Below are 18,674 nucleotides of genomic sequence, written 5' to 3' on the forward strand. Positions count from 1 at the left end.
CGGTGCAGACCCCGGTGCCCGGTGCAGGTCCCGGTGCCCGGTGCAGACCCCGGTACCCGGTGCAGGTCCCGGCGCCCGGTGCAGACCCCGGTGCAGGTCCCAGCGCCCGGTGCAGACCCCGGTACCCGGTGCAGACCCCGGTGCCCGGTGCAGGTCCCGGTGCCCGGTGCAGACCCCGGTGCCCGGTGCAGACCCCGGTACCCGGTGCAGGTCCCGGCGCCCGGTGCAGACCCCGGTACCCGGTGCAGACCCCGGTGCCCGGTGCAGGTCCCGGTGCCCGGTGCAGACCCCGGTGCCCGGTGCAGACCCCGGTACCCGGTGCAGGTCCCGGCGCCCGGTGCAGGTCCCGGTACCCGGTGTAGGTCCCGGTACCCGGTGCAGGCCGCGGCGCCCAGTGCAGACCCCGGTACCCGGTGCAGACCCCGGTGCCCGGTGCAGGTCCCGGTGCTTGGTGCAGACCCCGGTGCAGGTCCCGGTGCCCGGTGCAGGTCCCGGTGCCCGGTGCAGGTCCCGGTACCCGGTGCAGACCACGGTGCAGGCCGTGGCGCCCGGTGCAGACCCCGGTGCCCGGTGCAGGTCCCGGTGCCCGGTGCAGACCCCGGTGCAGGTCCCGGTACCCGGTGCAGGCCCCGGTGCAGGTCCCGGTGCCCGGTGCAGACCCCGGTGCAGGTCCCGGTACCCGGTGCAGGCCGAGGTCCCGGGGCCCTGTTACCACAGCAACTGCCGGCGGGGCGCAGCCAATGGGCGCACTCCCTGCGGCGGGCTCACGCGCCGCGGCTGCAGCCAATGGGCGCGGCCCCTGGAGGGCAGCCCGCGGTCTCCGGGGCAACAGGGGCCGCCGCCGCCGCGCCATTGGTGCCCCCGAGGGAGGGGGGCGGGGCCTGGCAGGGAGGGGCGGGGCCTGGCGGGGCCGCGCAGCGGGGGACGAGGTCCCGGTCGTGGCAGCGGGCAGCGCATCCTCATCCTCATCCTCATCCTCATCTGCATCCTCATCTGCATCCTCATCCTCATCCTCATCCTCATCCTCATCCTCATCCTCATCCTCATCCTCATCCTCATCTGCATCCTCATCCTCATCCTCATCCTCATCTGCATCCTCATCTGCATCCTCATCCTCATCCTCATCCTCATCCTCATCCTCATCTGCATCCTCATCTGCATCCTCATCCTCATCCTCATCCTCATCCTCATCTGCATCCTCATCCGCATCCTCATCCTCATCTGCATCCTCATCCTCATCCTCATCCTCATCCTCATCCTCATCCGCATCCTCATCCTCATCCTCATCCGCATCCTCCCGGTGCCAGTGCCAGTGCCGCCGCCCCGGGGAGGTGCCCGTGAAGGCAGCGGCCTTCCCACGCCATGAGCCCCTATGGGAATGACCCTGGCCGGGGGTACCGGGGTTGAGCCCCGTGGACCGGCAGTGGTGGAGTCTAAAGCAGCGACCCGGGGGATGCTGAGAGTGTCCGGGCCGGGATGCAGGGGCCGGGATGCAGCGCCCGGGAGGTGTGGGGGCACCGGGGATACGCACACACGGGTGTGGGAGGCACCGGGGGAGCAGCGGGTATTGGCAGTAGCTGGAGCAAACCCAGGAGGGTACCGGAGGGCACGGGTGCCCAGGCCGGGGTAGCTGGATGCTCATGTGATGGTAGCGGGGGTGCTGCTCCAGAGGGGCACCGGGCGTTGCCGGGCTGCGTTACCGGCAGTACCGGGGGGCACCGGGGGGCACCGGGGCGTGCCGCCCTGCCATTCTCTCCAGCAACCCCGCTCCGGAGGGCGCCCATTGGCGGGGCTGGATTTCCCCCCCGCCCCGCGGCCAATGGGCCGGGGGGAGGCGGTGCCTCCCATTGACAGAACCGGCGCGGCGGTGTTTACCGGGGGCGGAGCGGCGCCGGCTATAAGAGCGGCACCAGGGGGCGTGTGGCTCCCGGGCTGCCCGCACCGCCCCCGAGCACCCCCTGGCTCGGACCCGCCGCAGCGTCCCCGATGGGAGCATCCACAGACTTCACCGGGGAACCATCACCAGGGCGGGGCGGAACATCCCGGAGCATCCTCGAACCGGTGCAGAGCATCCCTGGGGCTGCGAGGAGCATCCTTTGACCGGTAGAACATCCTTGGGCTGGTATAGAGCCTCCCTGAGCATCCCCGGACCGGTACAAAGCATCCCTGGACCGCACCGCTGCCGAGCATCCCTAAGCCGAAAACCGCCGGCCCGGCTCGGGGCCCTCCCGGAGCATCTCAGCAGCCGCCGCCCCGGCGGAGCCGCCTCCGCCGTGAGCCCCCGGGCCCCGGTGCGGCCCCCGGCGCCCCGCCCTGCCGCCGCCGCCCGCTCCGCACAATGGGGGCGGCGCGGCGCGGCGCGTAGCGGCGGGCGGGGAGGCGGCGGCGGCGGCGGGCGGGGAGGAAGAGGAGGAGGAGGAGGAGGAGAAGGCGGCGGCGGGGGGGTCCCGGGGCCCGGCATGGTGCAGCAGCGCGGGGCGCGGGGCCGGGGCGCGGAGGCTCGGCGGGAGCCCTGCGCCCCGCTGCCCTCCCGCGATGCCGAACCCGCGTGGTGCAAGACCCCGAGCGGGCACATCAAGCGGCCGATGAACGCCTTCATGGTGTGGTCCCAGCACGAGCGCCGCAAGATCATGGACCAGTGGCCCGACATGCACAACGCCGAGATCTCCAAGCGCCTCGGCCGGCGCTGGCAGCTCCTGCACGACTCCGAGAAGATCCCCTTTGTGAAGGAGGCCGAGCGCCTGCGCCTCAAGCACATGGCCGATTACCCCGACTACAAGTACCGCCCGCGGAAAAAGGGCAAAGTGGGCACCGGCGCGTCCCGCCCGCGGCTCCCGGTGAAGATCAAGCCCTCGGTGCTGGGCCGCGTCTCCGCCGGCCGCAGGCAGCCCAGCAAGCCCGCGGTGGAGCCACCGGAGCCCGCACCGGAGCTGCCCCCCGAGGACAGCCCCGCGGCACCCGGCGCCCAGGAGCCCCCCGCGCCCCCCAGCCCCGCGCCGGGGAGCTCCCCGCAGAGCGGGTCCCCCTCTCCTATGTCGGCCGCGTCCCCTCCCTCCTCCTTCAGCTCCTCCGATGAGGAGCCGGAGGAGGAGGAGGAGGAGGAGGCGCTGGGGGTCGTGCCGGGGCGGGCTCCTCCCGGTGCCACCGGCGCTGCCCTGGACTGGTCCGTCCTGGACAAGGACCACGACCTCTTCCCGCGGGGAGGCTCCTCGCACTTCGAGTTCCCGGACTATTGCACGCCCGAGGTGACGGAGATGATAGCGGGGGACTGGCTCATGTCCAGCATCTCGGACTTGGTCTTTACCTACTGAGTCCCGCGCTCTGCAGGTAACACCCCCGTTTCTTGTTTTGCTCCCCCCACGATCAGGTCATATCGATAAAATAAGAACCGAAACCAGCTGTTTACATGCAGGAATCAGGGATTTTGCCTTGAAGGCGCTGGAAGGCAGAGCTCCCGCTCACCCACCCCCAGCACACACCCGCTCCTCATCTGCCCGTCCAGCCCGGGCGTGTGGCTGCTCACCTCTCATCGGGGTTCCATTGCCAGGGCCCGGCCCCTTCCCATGGCTGCTCCCATCCCCAGTAGCCATTCCCTCCCACTCTCCAGCAGCCGGAGCGCCCACACCGGCCCTCGGCGCCCATCCCATCCTCCCCATCCCTTGGGGAATGGCCGATTCCGTCTGCTTTTTGACCACGTTTCAAGCACGGCTTCAATTTCCTCCTCCCTGACGCAGCCCCCGGGGATGGATGGATGGAGGCAGAGCCCCACCGAACCCTCCCTGCCCGGCACCCCATTCCCTGGGCGTCCCCGGCTGTGGGGGTTCCGTATCCCACGGGATCGCACGCTCCCGGCCGCTCGCTTTGGGAAGAGCGAAGTTGGGCGCACGTGATGCGCACGTGGTGCGGGAGGTTGTGTTGTTCCTCTCGCCGGGCGGTTGTGCGGAGGAGGCTGTGCCCGGAGCCACCCTGAATTCCAGCTGGAACCAGCCCTTCCTAAGGCAGCCAGCCCCCATTCCGGCCTCGGAGCCGATGCCCATGCAGGACACGCTCCGCTCTGGCTCGCTTTGGCCGGTGGAGCGAGTCCCACTGTGCTCGGCTGCAGCGAGCGATGGTGCCAACGTGGCAGAGGGAATGCTGCTGGAATTCTGCCTTAAGCCACCACCCGAACAGGGCCCAGAGCAGCAGCAGCCGATGCCAGTGCCGTGGGTGATGCTCCAGCATGGGGCTTCCTCCACATGGCACCACGAGAGCAAAGGCATCCCGGCAGGAACGGCTCCTCCGGCCAGGTTTGTCTTTGCTTTTCCTAATGGCTCCTTCCTGCACTGAGCCACCTCCTCCCGCTGCCGGGAGCACGTGGCTGTGGCTGCAGCACCAGCTCGGCTGCTGCAGCTGTGGGTTAGGGCTGTGCTCTGTGTGTGGGGCTGGGGAGGAACCCGGGCACCCCAAGTGCCAGCCCTGGGGACATGGCCATGGCCAGCAGTGCCCGGAGGAGCTGCACAGGGCTCAGTGGGGACCTCTGCTAGAAGCAGCCTCTCAAGTCCCCCATTGCCTTGAGTCTCTGGGGATGCCAGCGCCCCTTTGACCCTTCCCAGGGTACCAGGGTCTCTGCATCCCTGTTTAGAGGCTGCAGCTCCTCCAGTCACAGGCTGCCCATTGCTATGGGGCTGCCATGACCATGGGAAGGGCATCACCCTCCCCCCCCCCCCCCAGGGTCCTGGCGCCCCACAGTGCAGCTCAGAGCAGGGACCTGCCCTGATGCCCTGGCACAGGTCCCTTCACAGGGATGCTCCATGTCCCCCCTCCCGGGCGGCCTTGGGGTCCCCGCAGTCCCCCCAGCATGGTAGATGTGTCGGTGTGTAGCGGTAGCTCTGTGTGTGTCGGCATTGCGTTCGCGCCGTGTTCCCGTAGCCCCGGTGCGGTGCCAGCCTGGGGTGCCAGGCGGGTGTCACGCATCACACACGTGTTCCCCGTATAGAGCGTGTCCCCATCCCTGCTTCCCTCCTCCCGGGCCGTTCCCTACCGGACCCAGATCCCCCCACATGGAAAAGCCAAATCAGTGCCGGGCCAGCCGTGATGCCGTAGCCGGGGGGGGGGGGGGGGGCTCTGCCTTCCCACCCCCTGGGCAGCCCCATACCAGGAGCACCCCGAGCCCCATCCCTGCATGAGCCGGGTTCGGGGGCCCCATGGGGGCTCCCCAATGTGCACAGATCTCGACCAGCACCTCGGTGCCTTCTCAGGGCACGCGGCCGCCCCGCGTCGGAGCATCCCGCCCTCCATCCCCGTCCATGGGGAAGCCAAAGCCCCCAAGTACCGGCAGGGCCTGAGGCCGCGGTGAGGGTCTCTCATCACTCGCTTGCTTTGCCGGGGCTGCATCTCCTGGTCCTGTTGGGGTCCCTCCGTGCCGAGCATCACCCGTGGGCCGGGCGCTCCCTCCACGGACTATCAGGCGAAACGTTTCCTCAGGAGCAGGTTCTGGGTCAGCACCAGAACCAGAGCCAAGAGCCGGGGCTCAACCCCCCCCCTACCCCAGCCCCGGCCACAAGCACAACAGCATCCGCTTCGTCCCCATCCCATCCCATCCCCTCCCGGTCCTTGCCCCCTCCTCGAGCCTCGCTGGGTGTCTTTGTCAGGGGAGAACCGTCGTGGACAGTGGTGGATTGTCTGTGCCGTGTGGTTGTAGTGCTTAGAGACCCCCCCAGCGTGCGGCCCCCTCCCGCTGCGCCCTCCTCCCCGCTGCCCGGTGCTGCCCGGCACTCGCGCCTGCGACAGCCGCCGCCACCAGAGACAAAGCGAATCACGGTGATAATGAACAGTGATAAGCATTAATAATAAGAAGAAACCAAACCTCTCTCAGGAAGGAGCCGCCCCGGCGGCGGCCGAGCGGGCCGGGGGGCTCCCGGAGCCGGTGGGGCCCCGGCGCAGCCTCCGCACGGGCGCCAGCGCTCGGGGTCACCTTTGTCGTGTTCGTGGTAGTGAAGGAACCTGTAGCTGTTGTCTTGGAGAAACGGGATTTCAGCCGAGGGCAGCCCCGGCTCTGCCCAGCTCGGCTCCCGGTTATCCTGGCTGTTGTGACTATGGAATAAAGTGTGTTGGTCTGAGCCCCGCGGCTGCGGCTCCTCCTGCGGCACCCCCGGGACGGGAGAGGGGGGGATGCAGGGTCCCCGGGGGAGGATGCGGTTCCCAGAGGGATGAGGCGCTCCCAGTGGCCACCATCCAGCTCCCACCCTGAGCCCCAGGTCCCGTGGGCTCCCCAGGGATCATCCCCTGGGGCAGGTTCACCCTCATCAACCCCAGGGTGTGTGTGCACACACGTGTATGCATGCGTGTGCATCTCCCTACATGCGTGTAAGCACCCGCTTGGTGTGCAACGCGTGTGTGCACCCGTGCATGTGTGTGGCTGCACAGCACACGGGGATGCGTGCACATGTATGTGCTCTGTGCACGGCTGCACACGCATGTGCTGTGCCTGCTCTGGGCACACACAGCCCTATAGCCCCCGGGGGGGGGTTCTTGGCTCAGCCTATGGGGGGTCGGGTGTTAATCCAGCCCTGCAGGAGGGCCCGGGAGGGAGGGGGGGCCACGGGGGCACACGCTGCTTGCATCACTGCATCCCCCCGCCCCGCCCATAGTTGTTACCATGGCAACAGGGGAGCCTCGAGCATCCCTGGGTACCACCGCCCTGCACCCGGGTGATGCTGGGGACCAGGGTGGGGGATGGCTGCACAGCCACGCGGGGCCCAGCACCCAGCACCAGTCCCAAAGCCACGGGGACAGCGATGCCCCAGCACCGGCTCACAGCAGCCCCTGGCCGTGGCACCGGGCTCCTGCCCAGGGTCACCACCCAGAGCAGGCGGTTGGTGGGTCCGCTCTGACCACGATCCATCGCTGCTGCCTCCTGCCCTCGGCACAGGCTGGTGCCCGGTGTGGCTCACACAGGCCCATGCCCACACCAGCACCGGCCTGGCTCTGAGCCACGCGGTGGGTGCACACAGCATCCCATCGGCAGCATCTGTCCAGCACAGCCCCCCCCCGTCCCAAGGACAAGGACAGTGCCAGGGCTGTGCTGAAGCCGGGGATGATGCCATGGATCCCTCTGGACACAAGGATAGTAGAGAGACCTGGAAAAGAGAAGGATGCTCTAAGGCCTCTGCCCTCCCAGAGGTAAGCAGGGAGCAGGCAGGGGTGCGGGCAGGGTGAGCCCATGTGGGGACACTTGGGGGGGATGCAGGGTGAGGGCAACCCGGGGCAGGAGGCACCAGCACCAGGGATGCACTGGGGTGGGCAGCCCCTCCCCACCAAACGGTGTCAGCACCAGGCTGGCCCCCCCCGGACCCCCGCATCCAAGAACCACCTTGATGGTCCATGGAGGCGGTGACAAACGTCCCCAGGTCCAGGCACAGCCAGGGCACGAGCAGCGCATCCCCCTGCAGGGCCTCCCCAGTGCAGGGCTTTGTTCAGCGCCGCGGCAGCACCGAAAGGGTCCCGGTCCCCAACCGCCCTCCTCCGGGCTGGCACTTCCCCACGCGGGGCAGGCGCAGGAGGGGACGTGGTGGCCGTGTCCCCGCATCCCTGAACGGCGGCGGCCCCTCGGCTCCCCCCCCAACCCTGCTCCTCCTTCCCCATGGCCGCCGATTGGGTGGCTGCGGGTGGCCTGATGTGGGGCCCGATCCTGGCGGCGGGGCCGTGCGGGTCTGGACGCGCCTCAGGACGGGCACGTCCCGGTGGTGCCGGGGGGTTTCCTTCCTCCATCACGTGTGGGAGCCCCACCGGGATGAGGGCAGTGATGCCCTTGGTCTGCCACCCCCAGGATGTGGCTCTGGCTGGGTCCTGGTGGCCAAGACAGAGCCCTGGTGGGGGTCTGAGGGGGCAGCTCTTGGAGTCCCTCTTGGTGGTCCCCAAAACAGGCAATGCCCCCTGCATGGGGGTGCACACAGCAGGGTCCCCGCCCCTGCACCCTAGGGTGCTATGGCTGCAGGAGGGGTTGGTGGGTACTGGGGTCCCTTTGCCCTCCCTATGATACCTAAACCCAACACCCAGCCGTGAGCCAGAGTGCAGCCATGAGCCCAGCGTGAGGCAGGGGAAGGGGTTGGGGTGGGGGGGTCTCTTACCTTCCAGATGTGGGGGGCAAGGACCCATCCCCATCATTAGCACTGGCTCTGGTACAGTCCTTGTGGGAGAGGTGGTGTCCCATCGCGTCCCACAGCCGCTCTGCTCTGCCAAGGCCAAGTGATGCTTCCCAGCGTTGGGAGCGGCTCCTCAAGGAGGATGGGGAGGAAGAGATGCCAAACGCAGCCGTGGTCCATCCACACAACAGCAGCAGGGGGACACGGGCACACAGCCCCTGTTCCCACTCTTTTGGGGTCAATAAAGGTGATGCTTCCATGCTCTTCAATGCACTGAGTCCCAATTCAGCCACGGGTGCTCGGGAAGAGCCTGGAGCAGCTCCAGGGACCTGCAGGCAGCTCAACCCCATCCGGCTGCACTGCGGGGCCACAGGGATGCACCAGCTCTGGGTCACAGGGTGCCAGGAGCACGGGGGGGCAGGATAGGTGTCAGTAACAGTTTATTGTACAGGGTGGGCTTTGTACAAACCCGCATGGACAGGGGGATGTGAAGTCTTGGTACAGAGGAACTGAAACACCCGAAGCATCTCCTCCAGCCCCTTCCTCCCCGGGGACAACGCAACAACTAAAGTGCATGGCGGGCAGAGAGCCGGGGGGGCTCCAGCATCCCCTCCTTTGGGGTGCTGGGGAGTGCACAGAGGGGCCCTGGGACCCCAGCAGCACCCCCAGGGCACCACAGTCTCTCCTGCCCCACGAGTTGCTAAAGTGCTAAAGCCCCGTGCTCTGCCCCACACGCTGCTGCCCTGGGGGTGCTGGTGGGGAGGGAGCTCTGAGAGCAGCCCCCGGCTCCCACCGTGGGCACACGGAGCCCTGGAGTGAGGGAGCAGCAGCAGGAATGGGCCTCGGGGCCCATCCTGCCTGGGCCAGAGCACATCCACCTGCTCCCGATGCAGCCTGCAAAGGAAACTCCTCTGCTCAGAGCTCAATGGAACCACATGAGGAGAGCCCGTGCACCCTGCGGCCACCCTGATGGTCACAAAGGCACAGCCCCGCCGAGGGTGAAAGCCCACAGGGCAAACCAGACCTGCCCCGAGGCGCTCACAGAACCCCAGCACAGGGTTGGGACATGCAGGGAATGAGCTTCCTATCCCAAACTCTTCAACCAACGCCTGTTTGCAGGGGTGCAGCCCCTGGGCAGGGCACTGGGCACCACGCAGCAACGGCAGGGGAGCAGGGGGGGAGCAGAGGGACAGGTAAGGGCACTTGTGGGAGGTTGAGCAGCTCAGGGAGAGGTAGAGGCATGGAGCAGGGCCTGGCTTTGGCTCAGTGGGACACTGAGCTGGGTGGAGGGGGTGCTGCTTAGCTGGGAGGGGAGGGAGTGCTGGGGCTGTGAATGGGGCTGGAGGGGAGGCAGGAGCTGTGCCTGGTGGGGAGGGGGCCTGACTGGGAAACTCCCTCCCTTGTGTTGCTCTGAAGCGTGAGCAGCTCCTGGGGGAGGTTTCTCCCAGGTTTCCCGTGGCCATGACTCTGATGCGTGCAAAGGGGCTCACAGGGTGGAAAAAGCCTTTCTCTGCGCTCAAACCCGCTCCCGGAGCTGTAAGAGAAGCCTGCAACGGGTGCTCGTGGTGCTGCTAAGACTCGTGGTGAGGTGATCAGGCACATGACGGCACACACCTCTGGCAGCGTGTGCGACGCTCGGGTCTCCCCTTGCTCACCCCCACTGTGGCCAGCGATGGAGCCCCAGTGAGGGGCAGCCGGGCTCCCCGGGGCCACCCCAGTGTGCGCCTGGCCCTGGCCCTTCTCTCCTGCCAACAGGCTGCAGAGATGAGGAAACAGAACAGGGAACGTTCACGCTGGAGAGAACCTCACGGCAGGGCACTGGGAAAGGGCTGGCTCTGCTCAGAGGTTGCCCATAGGAAAGGGCTGGACCGTGGGGCCACTGGCAGCCCGCAGACAGGAGTGATGCAGAGCTCAGGGCTGCCTGGCTCCTCAGGAGTGTAACAACTCCCTCCCCCCCCCCCAGCCAAGTGAGATTCTGCTCCAGGCACGGATCTGCCCTTGCTCCCACCTAATTACCCCACAGGGATCGTTTGGGGATAGCCCCCACCCAGCTCTCTGCTCAACAGTCACCTGGGTGCAGCCTGAAGAGCCAGACTCCTCCAAACTCCGCTTCCTCACGAGGTGCTGGCAGTGCCTGTGTGCTCAGCCCTGCCCGGGGAGCAGAGAACAAGGCGAGCATCCAAGTGGGGTCCAATCCTGCTGGACTGGCTCCCCTCGGTCTCCGTTGCAAAGGCCAAAAGCGTCCCCGGAGGCAGCAATGATAAAACCCCATCGCTGCACAGGTCATTTCCAGCCAGGTCCTCACGCCAAGCAGCACCCGGTGCGTGCGGCAGCGGCGCGGGGCCAGGGCGTCAGGGGAAGATCTGCAGCTCAAACTTGGGGGCCCACTCCAGGGCGCTCTTCACCACGGCCAGGGCAGCGGCTCCCAGCGCCACCGTCAGCCCCATCACAGCCAGCTTGACCAAGCGGTTGGTCCTGGGCTTTGCCAGGATGGATTCTGTCCTGTCCTCCGCGCGCAGGCGCTCCCGGAAGCGCTGCCGCAGCACCGTGTCGGGTCTCTGCTGCACCGAGGCCAACTCAAAGTCCTTAAACGTGGAAGCCGCGGTTCTGCAAGAGAAGAAACCGGGGTCAAGGAGTGGCCCCAGCTCGTCCTCGGGACCCGCCTCCTGCCACAGGGAGATCACAGAACCATGGAATGGGTTGGGGTGGAAGGGACCTTAAAGCGCATCCAGTTCCATCCAGGGACCCCTTCCACTGGAGCAGCTTGCTCCAAGCCCCTGTGTCCAACCTGGCCTTGAGCACTGCCAGGGATGGGGCAGCCACAGCTTCTCTGGGCACCCTGTGCCAGCGCCTCAGCACCCTCACAGGGAAGAGCTTCTGCCTTATCTCCAACCTGAACTTCCCCTGTTTCAGTTTAAACCCATCACCCCATATCCCAGATGAAGAGTCCCTCCCCAGCATCCCTGTAGCCCCCTTCAGACACTGGAAGCTGCTCTGAGGTCTTCACGCAGCTTCTCTTCTCCAGGCTGAACAGCCCCAATGTTCTCAGCCTGTCTCCTTACGAGAGGTGCTTCAGCCCCTGAGCATCCTTGTGGCCTCCTCTGGACTTGCTCCAACAGCTCCATGTCCTCCTTACGCTGAGGACACCAGAGCTGCACCCAGTGCTCCAAGAGGGGACGATCTTCATGAGGAAGCAAGACCCAGGGAGGGGATGGAGCGAAGCCAGGGGCAGCACTCACCGCTCCACCTGCTGCTGGGCTGCCTCCCGGGCCAGTTCGGAGGGGGGGAACTGGACAAAGAGGTCCCCGGCTCTGCTGATGAGGGTCTCGTAGGGAAGGTCCTGTGGGATCTGGGACAGGAGGTGGTGCACAGAGGCCATGTCACACTCGCAGTCCAGCACTTCCTGCTCGCGGTACAGCACGATCTGCAGGGAGCAGAGAGAGCTCTGAGGGCAGGGGGGACGAGGCCCTGTCACCCGCTGGCACTCACTTCCGAGCCACAAAACACTTCACTTCCAGCTGGAAGAGCTGCCCTTCCTCACAGGGCCATGTGGCAGTGAAGCGTTCCCTGTCTGGGAAGAGCAATGCCAAACTCTTCTCAAGGCTGAGGCCGTGATCGTAGAATCACAGAATAGTTCGGGTTGGAAAGGACCTTAAGATCATCCAGTTCCAACCCCTGCCATGGCCAGGGACACCTCACACTAAACCATCTCACCCAAGGCTTCGTCCAACGTGGCCTTGAACACTGCCAGGGATGGAGCATTCACAGCCTCCCTGGACAACCCATTCCAGTGCCTCAGCACCCTCACAGGAAAGAATTTCCTCCTTAGATCCAATCTAAACTTCCCCTGTTTCAGTTTGAACCCGTTACCCCTTGTCCTGTCACTACAGTCCCTAATGAAGAGTCCCTCCCCACCATCCCTATAGGCCCCCTTCAGGTACTGGAAGCTGCTCTGAGGTCTCCACGCAGCTTCTCTTCTCCAGGCTGAACAGCCCCAACTTCCTCAGCCTGTCTCCATACAGGAGGTGCTCCAGCCCCTGAGCATCCTCGTGGCCTCCTCTGGACTTGTTCCAACAGTTCCATGTCCTTTTTATGTTGAGGACACCAGAACTGCACACAATGCTCCAGGTGAGGTCTCATGAGAGCAGAGCAGAGGGGCAGGATCACCTCCTTCGACCTGCTGGTCACGCTCCTTTTGATAGCCCCTTTCTGGGCTCAAAGAGAGATCTATTTGGATCCCCATAAGGAGAAAGGGCAGCACAGCACAGGGCTGTACACAGCCAGCCAGATGCCCCAGCAAGCGCCCAGCAGCAGGGCCAGCACATGAAAGCAAAGAAAACCACCAGCTCCTGCTGCCCCCACAGCCCTGAGCTGGACCAGGCTGTACATCTGGACACATTCAGGCCAGCCCGAGCTCTCCTGCATCCCCCCTGCCATTGCCAAGGACATCACTGGCCTCGGGGGGCTCTGCAGAGCAGGGGACAGGAGCAGCACTGGGTTTGCCAGCCCCAAACCACCACCACCTCACCGCAGTCCACTTCCTCCCCTGCCATTCCAGGCAGCACCTACCACAGCAGCGAAGTAAATGGGCATCAGGGGATGACAGGCCAGGAAGAAGTCGTATAATCGCACCACGTGCCTGAAGTCGGACAGGACGTGCCCGAACCAGGTGATCAACCAGCTGAGAGCAAAGATGGTGCCCACCTCCGCGCTGCACAGAGACAAAGAGCCGTCAGCCCGGCTGAGGTGCTCCTGGGGAGCCCTGCACTGCAGCCCCACGCCTGGCAGGGCCAGTCCTGCAGGCTCCTTTCCACCCTAAAGGCTTCACTAACACCTGCCAGTTGTAATCCTGCCTGGGACCCAGGAACATCTCGGCCACGAAACCTAACAGAGGCACCGGCCCAGGGAAGGACCTTGGACTGAACCTCCCCCCTTACTTTCCTGCTTCTGTTTCAATCTGCCCAGTCCATACCTGTGGGGCCCTAATTCCCCAAATCCTGGGAATTACCCCCAAAAAGAGCAACAAACCGCAGCAAGGTGACACCAGCCAAAACCCTGGGCTCCTGAAGTGGTGGTGGCAGCTCTGTATGATCCCAGCCACAAACCCCCAGCTTTCCCCGTAAGGACTGCAGAGCACCGGGGTGAAGATGGCACCACCTAAAAGCCCTCAAGAGAGGCAGCACAGGAGCGGGTGTGCTCAGAATCAGGGGACGCGTGGCTTTGGGCTGTCACTGTTGGCTCTGGGGCTGCAGTTGACACACCTGTGTTGAGGGAACGTCTGCGTACCTCTGCATGAAGTCATGCACCTTAGGGTTCACCTGGTCTATGATGGGCATCAGGTAATTTAAAATGTGCTTGGTATTATCCATCGTTGGGTCCATAAAATCCCTGAGGGAAGATGGAGAAGAAGCTTCATCAAGCAACCACATCAGTGAGCTCTGCCTCCAGGGAGGCAGCCAGAAGGTAAAGAAATGCACTTGCAGCTTTCCTGACAGGGTGGCCCCAGCCCCAGGGAATTGTGTCCACCTGGGACAGGCTCCATCCTACCTGATCTGTAAACCCTTCCCAGCACCCAAACCCCAACTCCCTGCCTGGGAAAGGAGGGAGAACCCCCTCCAAAACAGAACCCAGCTGAAGGCTTGGGCTCGTTTCAGTGCACAAACAGGCTGTGGGGCTCAGGCCACTGCTGGTGCAGACCACACTGCCCAGGGCTGTGTAAGGCTGATAGGGAGGCACAGCCAGGCCCTGGCAGCAGAGGCCACAGAGCTGTGCACAATGCAGGGAGCTGGCTTTGCAGCTTCAAGAGATGCCACCAATTACCTGGCAGCCTTCAATGAGCCCTTCCCCAGAGCACGGCTCCTGCCAAGCCACGTGTGGTCACACTGCTCCCCACAGCACCCCTCTGGGTATGGCCTTAACCCAAGGCTCCCCCTTCCAGGCCAGCTCTGTCTGTGCTGTGTTCCCACAGCTTGGGACACCCATGCAGCTCCTCTCCTCCAGCTGAGGCCCCCCAACGTACCTGAGATGATGCGTCGAGAGCTTCTCCACCAGTGCCGTGGCCAGCTGGTCCCCCACCACCAGGAGGAAGGTGACCACGATGTCGTGGTAGCCCTGGTAGTAGTGCAGCTGCGGGTTGCGCTTCAGGACGTGCAGGATGATATCGATGAGCTCCTCCTGCAACCCTTCCCGCTGGTCATCCGGCATTCCTGTGGGAACAGCACCGGACATTGAGTCGCTGCTGCACATGGATCTGTGCCCTGAGCCTGGCAGGACACGGGCCTGTGTGAGCAGCAGTGAAGGAATGGTTTGGGTTGGAAGAGACCTTAGGATCATCCAGTTCCAACCCCCTGCCATGGGCAGGGACACCTCGCTGCTGCAAGCCCCTGTGTCCAAGCAGTTTACTGCTGTGCACAGAGCTGTGCAGGATGGTGCTGCACACCCAGCACTGAGCACGCTGCAATCATTTTTAATTTCCCAGAGGTTCTACAAAGATGAAACAGGACCCAGCTTCAGAGAAACTGTGTCAACAGCCTCAGAGCAGCACCCACCACAGCTCCACATCAGTCCCTGCTAACACCACGGGTTGAGGGACAGGAAAAACATTGCTCCTGTGCCCGCAGCTGCAGCTGGTTTCCGGCAATCCCTGTCCACAGACAAAACACCCAAAGGCCAAGCAGCAGGTCCCAGTGGAGATCCTGCAGTGACAAAGTTCCCCTGCTTCACTGATGTATCTAAAAATAGGCCGGAGGCTGCCACTCAGTGTGATCAGACCCATCAGGAACGGGGCATCCGCTCTGCAAAGGGAATCAGGGTGAATCAAGTGCTCACTCACACAAAGGCAGCAGAAGGGGGAAGCAGGTTCTGGCCAGAAATAACGACTGCTCTGCAGAGCTGGGGATGAAATGCTTTATAAATAGCACAACAAGGCACCAGCCACGCAGCAGAACTGAACAACTGCAACGCGTTTTGCTTCTAAAGGTTCAGAGCCCTCCTAAATCTGGTGCATGAACCCAATTTGGAGGCTGTTGAACACCGGAAACGGTTCCAACCGCTGACAACGCTGCTTTCCCCCTCCCTGGGCCAGAGCAGGCTCTAAAATGAACCACAGCAAACAGGCTGCTTCTCAAGCACTCCATCAATGCAAACCTCACCCCGCTCCTGGCAGGAGAGGGGCCGACAACTGTTCCATGTGCAGTGGGGGGCACAGGGGAAGTCACATCAGACCCAGCTGAAGGGAGCTGAGAGCTCAGAGTGGCTTTGCTGCACGGAGAAGCTGCTGTAAGCTCTAGCTTTCTAGAGCCAGGCTCTTGGAGTGTCACCACCTGCGACACCCCCCGAGTGAGGTCTGAGTTGGGGGAGCCCCATAGCACAGAGCTCACCCCCAGAGAGGCCAGAGGAGAATCCCCCCTCACCTGGTGGGAACCGGCGCAGGGATCGCCGCACGTCCAGGAGCACTTGCTGGTAATCCTTATTGTCCTTCCGCAGTTCCTTGCCTGTGAGGAAAAGAGGAATATGGTTAACACCGTACCAGGAAGAGAGGTGGGAGAGGCCCTGCAGGAGGCAGGAGGATGAGGCTGCACACACACACACACAGCATCCCATGGCATGGCCCCCTTTTCATGTGTCACACTCCAGCCCTGGCCCCTCACTTTTGCTGCTGTGTTCAGACATTAACAAACTTCAGTGTGGGGAAATGAGATTGTTAACTGTAGAATGAGAGAATCCCAGACTGGTTTAAGTTGGGAGGGACCTTAAAGCTCCTCCAGCTCCAACCCCTGCCACGGGCAGGGACCCCTTCCACTGGAGCAGCTTGCTCCAAGCCCCTGTGTCCAACCTGGCCTCGAACACTGCCAGGGATGGGGCAGCCACAGCTTCTCTGGGCACCCTGTGCCAGCGCCTCAGCACCCTCACAGGGAAGAGCTTCTGCCTGAGAGCTCAGCTCAGTCTCCCCTCCTTCAGTTCAAAGCCAACTCCCCCTTGTCCTGCTCCTACAGGCCCTTGTGCAAAGCAGTCCCCTTCCAGAGGGAGGTGTGGTCTTCAAACACAGCACTCCTGGAAACATCCCTGTTCCACAGTTTTAACTGTGCAACCCAAAGCACCCCCCCACAGCAGCAGGGCATGCCCAGCTCTGAGACCAGGAAGAGCAGTTCATCAACCACCACCCGTCTCAACAGCCCCACACCGAGCCAAGCCGACAAACCCAGCCCTGGGCCAGCGCCTGTGGATGCCCTGGGGCTCAGAGCTGGGTGCTGTACCTGGGAGGGGGGGCAGGTCGTCTGTGTTCACACTGAGCAGCTTCGGCCACACTTTGCAGCGGATCTCGTCGGTCAGGAGCCCCCCCTCGCTGATCGCCATCCGCCGGAGCGTGGCCACGTCGATGGGGTCACTGTTGAGGGCCTGGTAGATCTCCGCCACTTTCCTTTTCTTCTTGTCATCAAAGTCTGCAGGAGGGTCACAGAGAGGGATGCTGGGGCAGGGAGGGGCTGCAACCCACAGCGTGAGGGGGCAAAACCCACTCATGGCGATGCCACACACACTCACAGGGGAGATGGCACAGGACAGTGAGCACAGGCCCCGTCAGCGCCAACCCACCAGCTCAAGGCCCCCATCTCCTCAGGCTCCGCACAGCTCACAGAACATCCCCACTGGTCCCACTGCGGGAGGCAGCTCCTGCTCCTCTCAGCACAGTGCCCAAGGGATCCCTCTGCCCCGTGTTCCCGGGGGATCACGGCTCCGTGCGGGACGGTGACAGCCGTGCGAAGCCACCTGCAACTGTTTGCTCCCTGATGCAGCCTCCAGCTCCAGCGTCAAGTGTTTGCTAAGGCCAGGACTTTGTGTTCCTGCTGAGTCCAGGCTGCAGCTCCCACCGGCAGCGGCCTGGGGAGGAGTCTGAGCACTTCCACCGAGCCCAACGGGCACAGGAAGGGACTGAATTAAACCAGAGGTAGGGAATCACGAGCACAGGAACACACTGGGCCAGTGTGAAACCACCACCACCACCGTTTGTGGAGCACACGGGGCAGATAGGGGATGGAACACACACAGGGAAGGGAACAAGGAAGGCAGGGGAAGGAGTATCACACAGTGCTCTGCCTTCAAACGGGTTAAACGCACTTACAGGACTCGAGAGCGCTTCCTGGGGACACCACTTCCCACTGCATCCCGGTACCTGTCCCCGCTGCCCCACACCAGGGAGGAGTTTCCGCCAAGCAGCCGCGGGGCCGGAGCGCAGGATGAGGCCCCCAGCGCCTCCTTCACTTAAAGGCTTTCCCAACAGATCCAGCTACTGTGGGGACCCGATCGGGATTCGTTCCATCAGGACGTGTCCGAACCGGGTTTGCATGGGAGGAACTCAAAGGATCCCGATGGGGAAGCAGCTGTTCGCTCCCTGCCCACGTGGCACCGCCGTTGTCCCGGCGCTGCTCCCCGCTCCCGGCTGGAATTCCCGCCTTCAGGAATGTGTCCGGGCAGAGCACGTCCGGCTGCTCGGACAGCGGGGAGGCCACCAGCAGCCACTGCCCCCCCTCTAAGCACCCTTTTGGGAGGAAACCTGCGCCAGCTCCGCCGGGCTCCGAGTCCCGGTAACGTCAAAGCACCAAACCCTCCCGCAGCGACCGCGGTTTCCTCTTCTCTCCTCTCCTTCCCCACCCCTTGTGCAAGTTATGTGCAGGGAACAGCAGCCGGCCCCTGCTCCCTGCCCCGGGTACGGTAAGTAAGGAGGAGCAGAGCTGCGGGAGCTCCTCCCGGCCACACACAAAGCGCTCGGGGAACAGCGCGAAGGAAGGAGCAGGAACCGGGGGCTCCTGGTCTGAGCTTTACTGGGGAGCAGCCCGGGATTTACCGGGGTCAGACCCGCACAGGGCGATGGCTGCGCTGGACACAGGGGTACTGCAGACCCTGCCCTGGGCACCCACAACCTGGACTCACGGCATCGGGCTCACCGGGGACCCACAGCACCGTAACTGCGCCCGGGCTCATCCTGCAGCCAAACCGCGCCGGGAGCGGCTCCCACCGCCAGCCCCGAGCACAGCGCCCGGGGCGCAGCCGCGGGCACGGAGCGAGGCTTGGCGGGGCCGGGCCAGCAGAGCCCTCCCCGGTTACTGCCGCGGCGGGCGGACCCGGGCAGTGAAGCCGGAGAGCTCAAGGCCCCGCTCCTGCGGCGAGAGCCGGTCCCGCAGGGGGTGGGCCCAGACCCGGCCCCTTCGCTTGAACCCTCCCCGGTACCGGTACCGGTAATCCCCGCCGCGGCGGCTCCGAGTTCCGCCCCGCCGTCAGGGGGCGCTCTAATCCCCGCCCACCTCAGAGGATCCGGCGCCCCCCAGGCCCGGCCCGGCCCGGTCCTTACCGTGACCGCCGACCCCGTTGCGCGGCGGGCTCCGCCGGGCCATGTTCCCGGGCGCTGCGGCGCATGCCGGGCCGGGCCGGGGCTCCGCGCTCCCGGTGCCGTCCGCTCCGCTCCCCTCCCGCCCCCCCTCCACCCCTCCGCCGGCGGCGCGCGGGCGGGACGTCACGACACCCCATGGCGCAAGCGCGGAGCCGTGAGGCAAATCA

The 18,674-nt window shown here is 64.7% G+C and overlaps 2 protein-coding genes across 3 annotated transcripts; one reads left to right on the plus strand and one right to left on the minus strand.

Moving 5' to 3' along the window:
- The first annotated feature begins 2,198 nt into the window (after nt 1-2,198).
- Nucleotides 2,199-4,261, plus strand: SOX12 (SRY-box transcription factor 12). The gene is made up of 2 exons (XM_061441292.1): nt 2,199-3,327; nt 3,413-4,261. Exon 1 carries the CDS (start codon nt 2,460-2,462, stop codon nt 3,309-3,311), a length of 852 nt encoding a protein of 283 aa, XP_061297276.1. The 5' UTR covers nt 2,199-2,459; the 3' UTR covers nt 3,312-3,327; nt 3,413-4,261.
- A 6,210-nt stretch (nt 4,262-10,471) lies between these two features.
- Nucleotides 10,472-18,557, minus strand: TBC1D20 (TBC1 domain family member 20). Of its 2 annotated transcripts, none has more exons than XM_061441282.1 (8): nt 18,469-18,557; nt 16,379-16,564; nt 15,536-15,616; nt 14,143-14,329; nt 13,410-13,511; nt 12,693-12,834; nt 11,363-11,547; nt 10,472-10,730 (listed from the first exon to the last, which is right to left on the minus strand). In XM_061441282.1, the coding sequence occupies exons 1-8, from the start codon at nt 18,509-18,511 to the stop codon at nt 10,475-10,477; spliced, it is 1,182 nt and encodes a 393-aa protein (XP_061297266.1). In that variant the 5' UTR covers nt 18,512-18,557; the 3' UTR covers nt 10,472-10,474. The 2 variants fall into 2 exon arrangements, with proteins under 2 accessions (XP_061297266.1, XP_061297267.1); XM_061441283.1 differs by lacking the exon at nt 18,469-18,557 and adding an exon at nt 17,242-17,316.
- Nucleotides 18,558-18,674: the final 117 nt, after the last annotated feature.

The sequence above is a fragment of the Pezoporus flaviventris genome, unplaced genomic scaffold, assembly GCF_033815535.1.
Source record: "Pezoporus flaviventris isolate CSIRO_AGI_PZ_B2104156 unplaced genomic scaffold, CSIRO_AGI_Pfla_v1 ptg000213l, whole genome shotgun sequence".
NCBI classification, from domain to species: Eukaryota; Metazoa; Chordata; class Aves; order Psittaciformes; family Psittacidae; genus Pezoporus; species Pezoporus flaviventris.

What these genes read in the sequence shown, in the direction of transcription:
- SOX12 (XM_061441292.1), top strand. Translation starts at nt 2,460, where the DNA reads ATGGTGCAGCAGCGCGGGGCGCGGGGCCGGGGCGCGGAGGCTCGGCGG.
- TBC1D20 (XM_061441282.1), bottom strand. Translation starts at nt 18,511, where the DNA reads ATGGCCCGGCGGAGCCCGCCGCGCAACGGGGTCGGCGGTCACG. An exon ending in CTCTCGACGCATCATCTCAG is followed by an intron (nt 13,512 to 14,142) that starts GTACGTTGGGGG and finishes ATCTTCCCTCAG; the next exon opens with GGATTTTATGGACCCAACGA. An exon ending in GTGCATGACTTCATGCAGAG is followed by an intron (nt 12,835 to 13,409) that starts GTACGCAGACGT and finishes GTCTCTGTGCAG; the next exon opens with CGCGGAGGTGGGCACCATCT.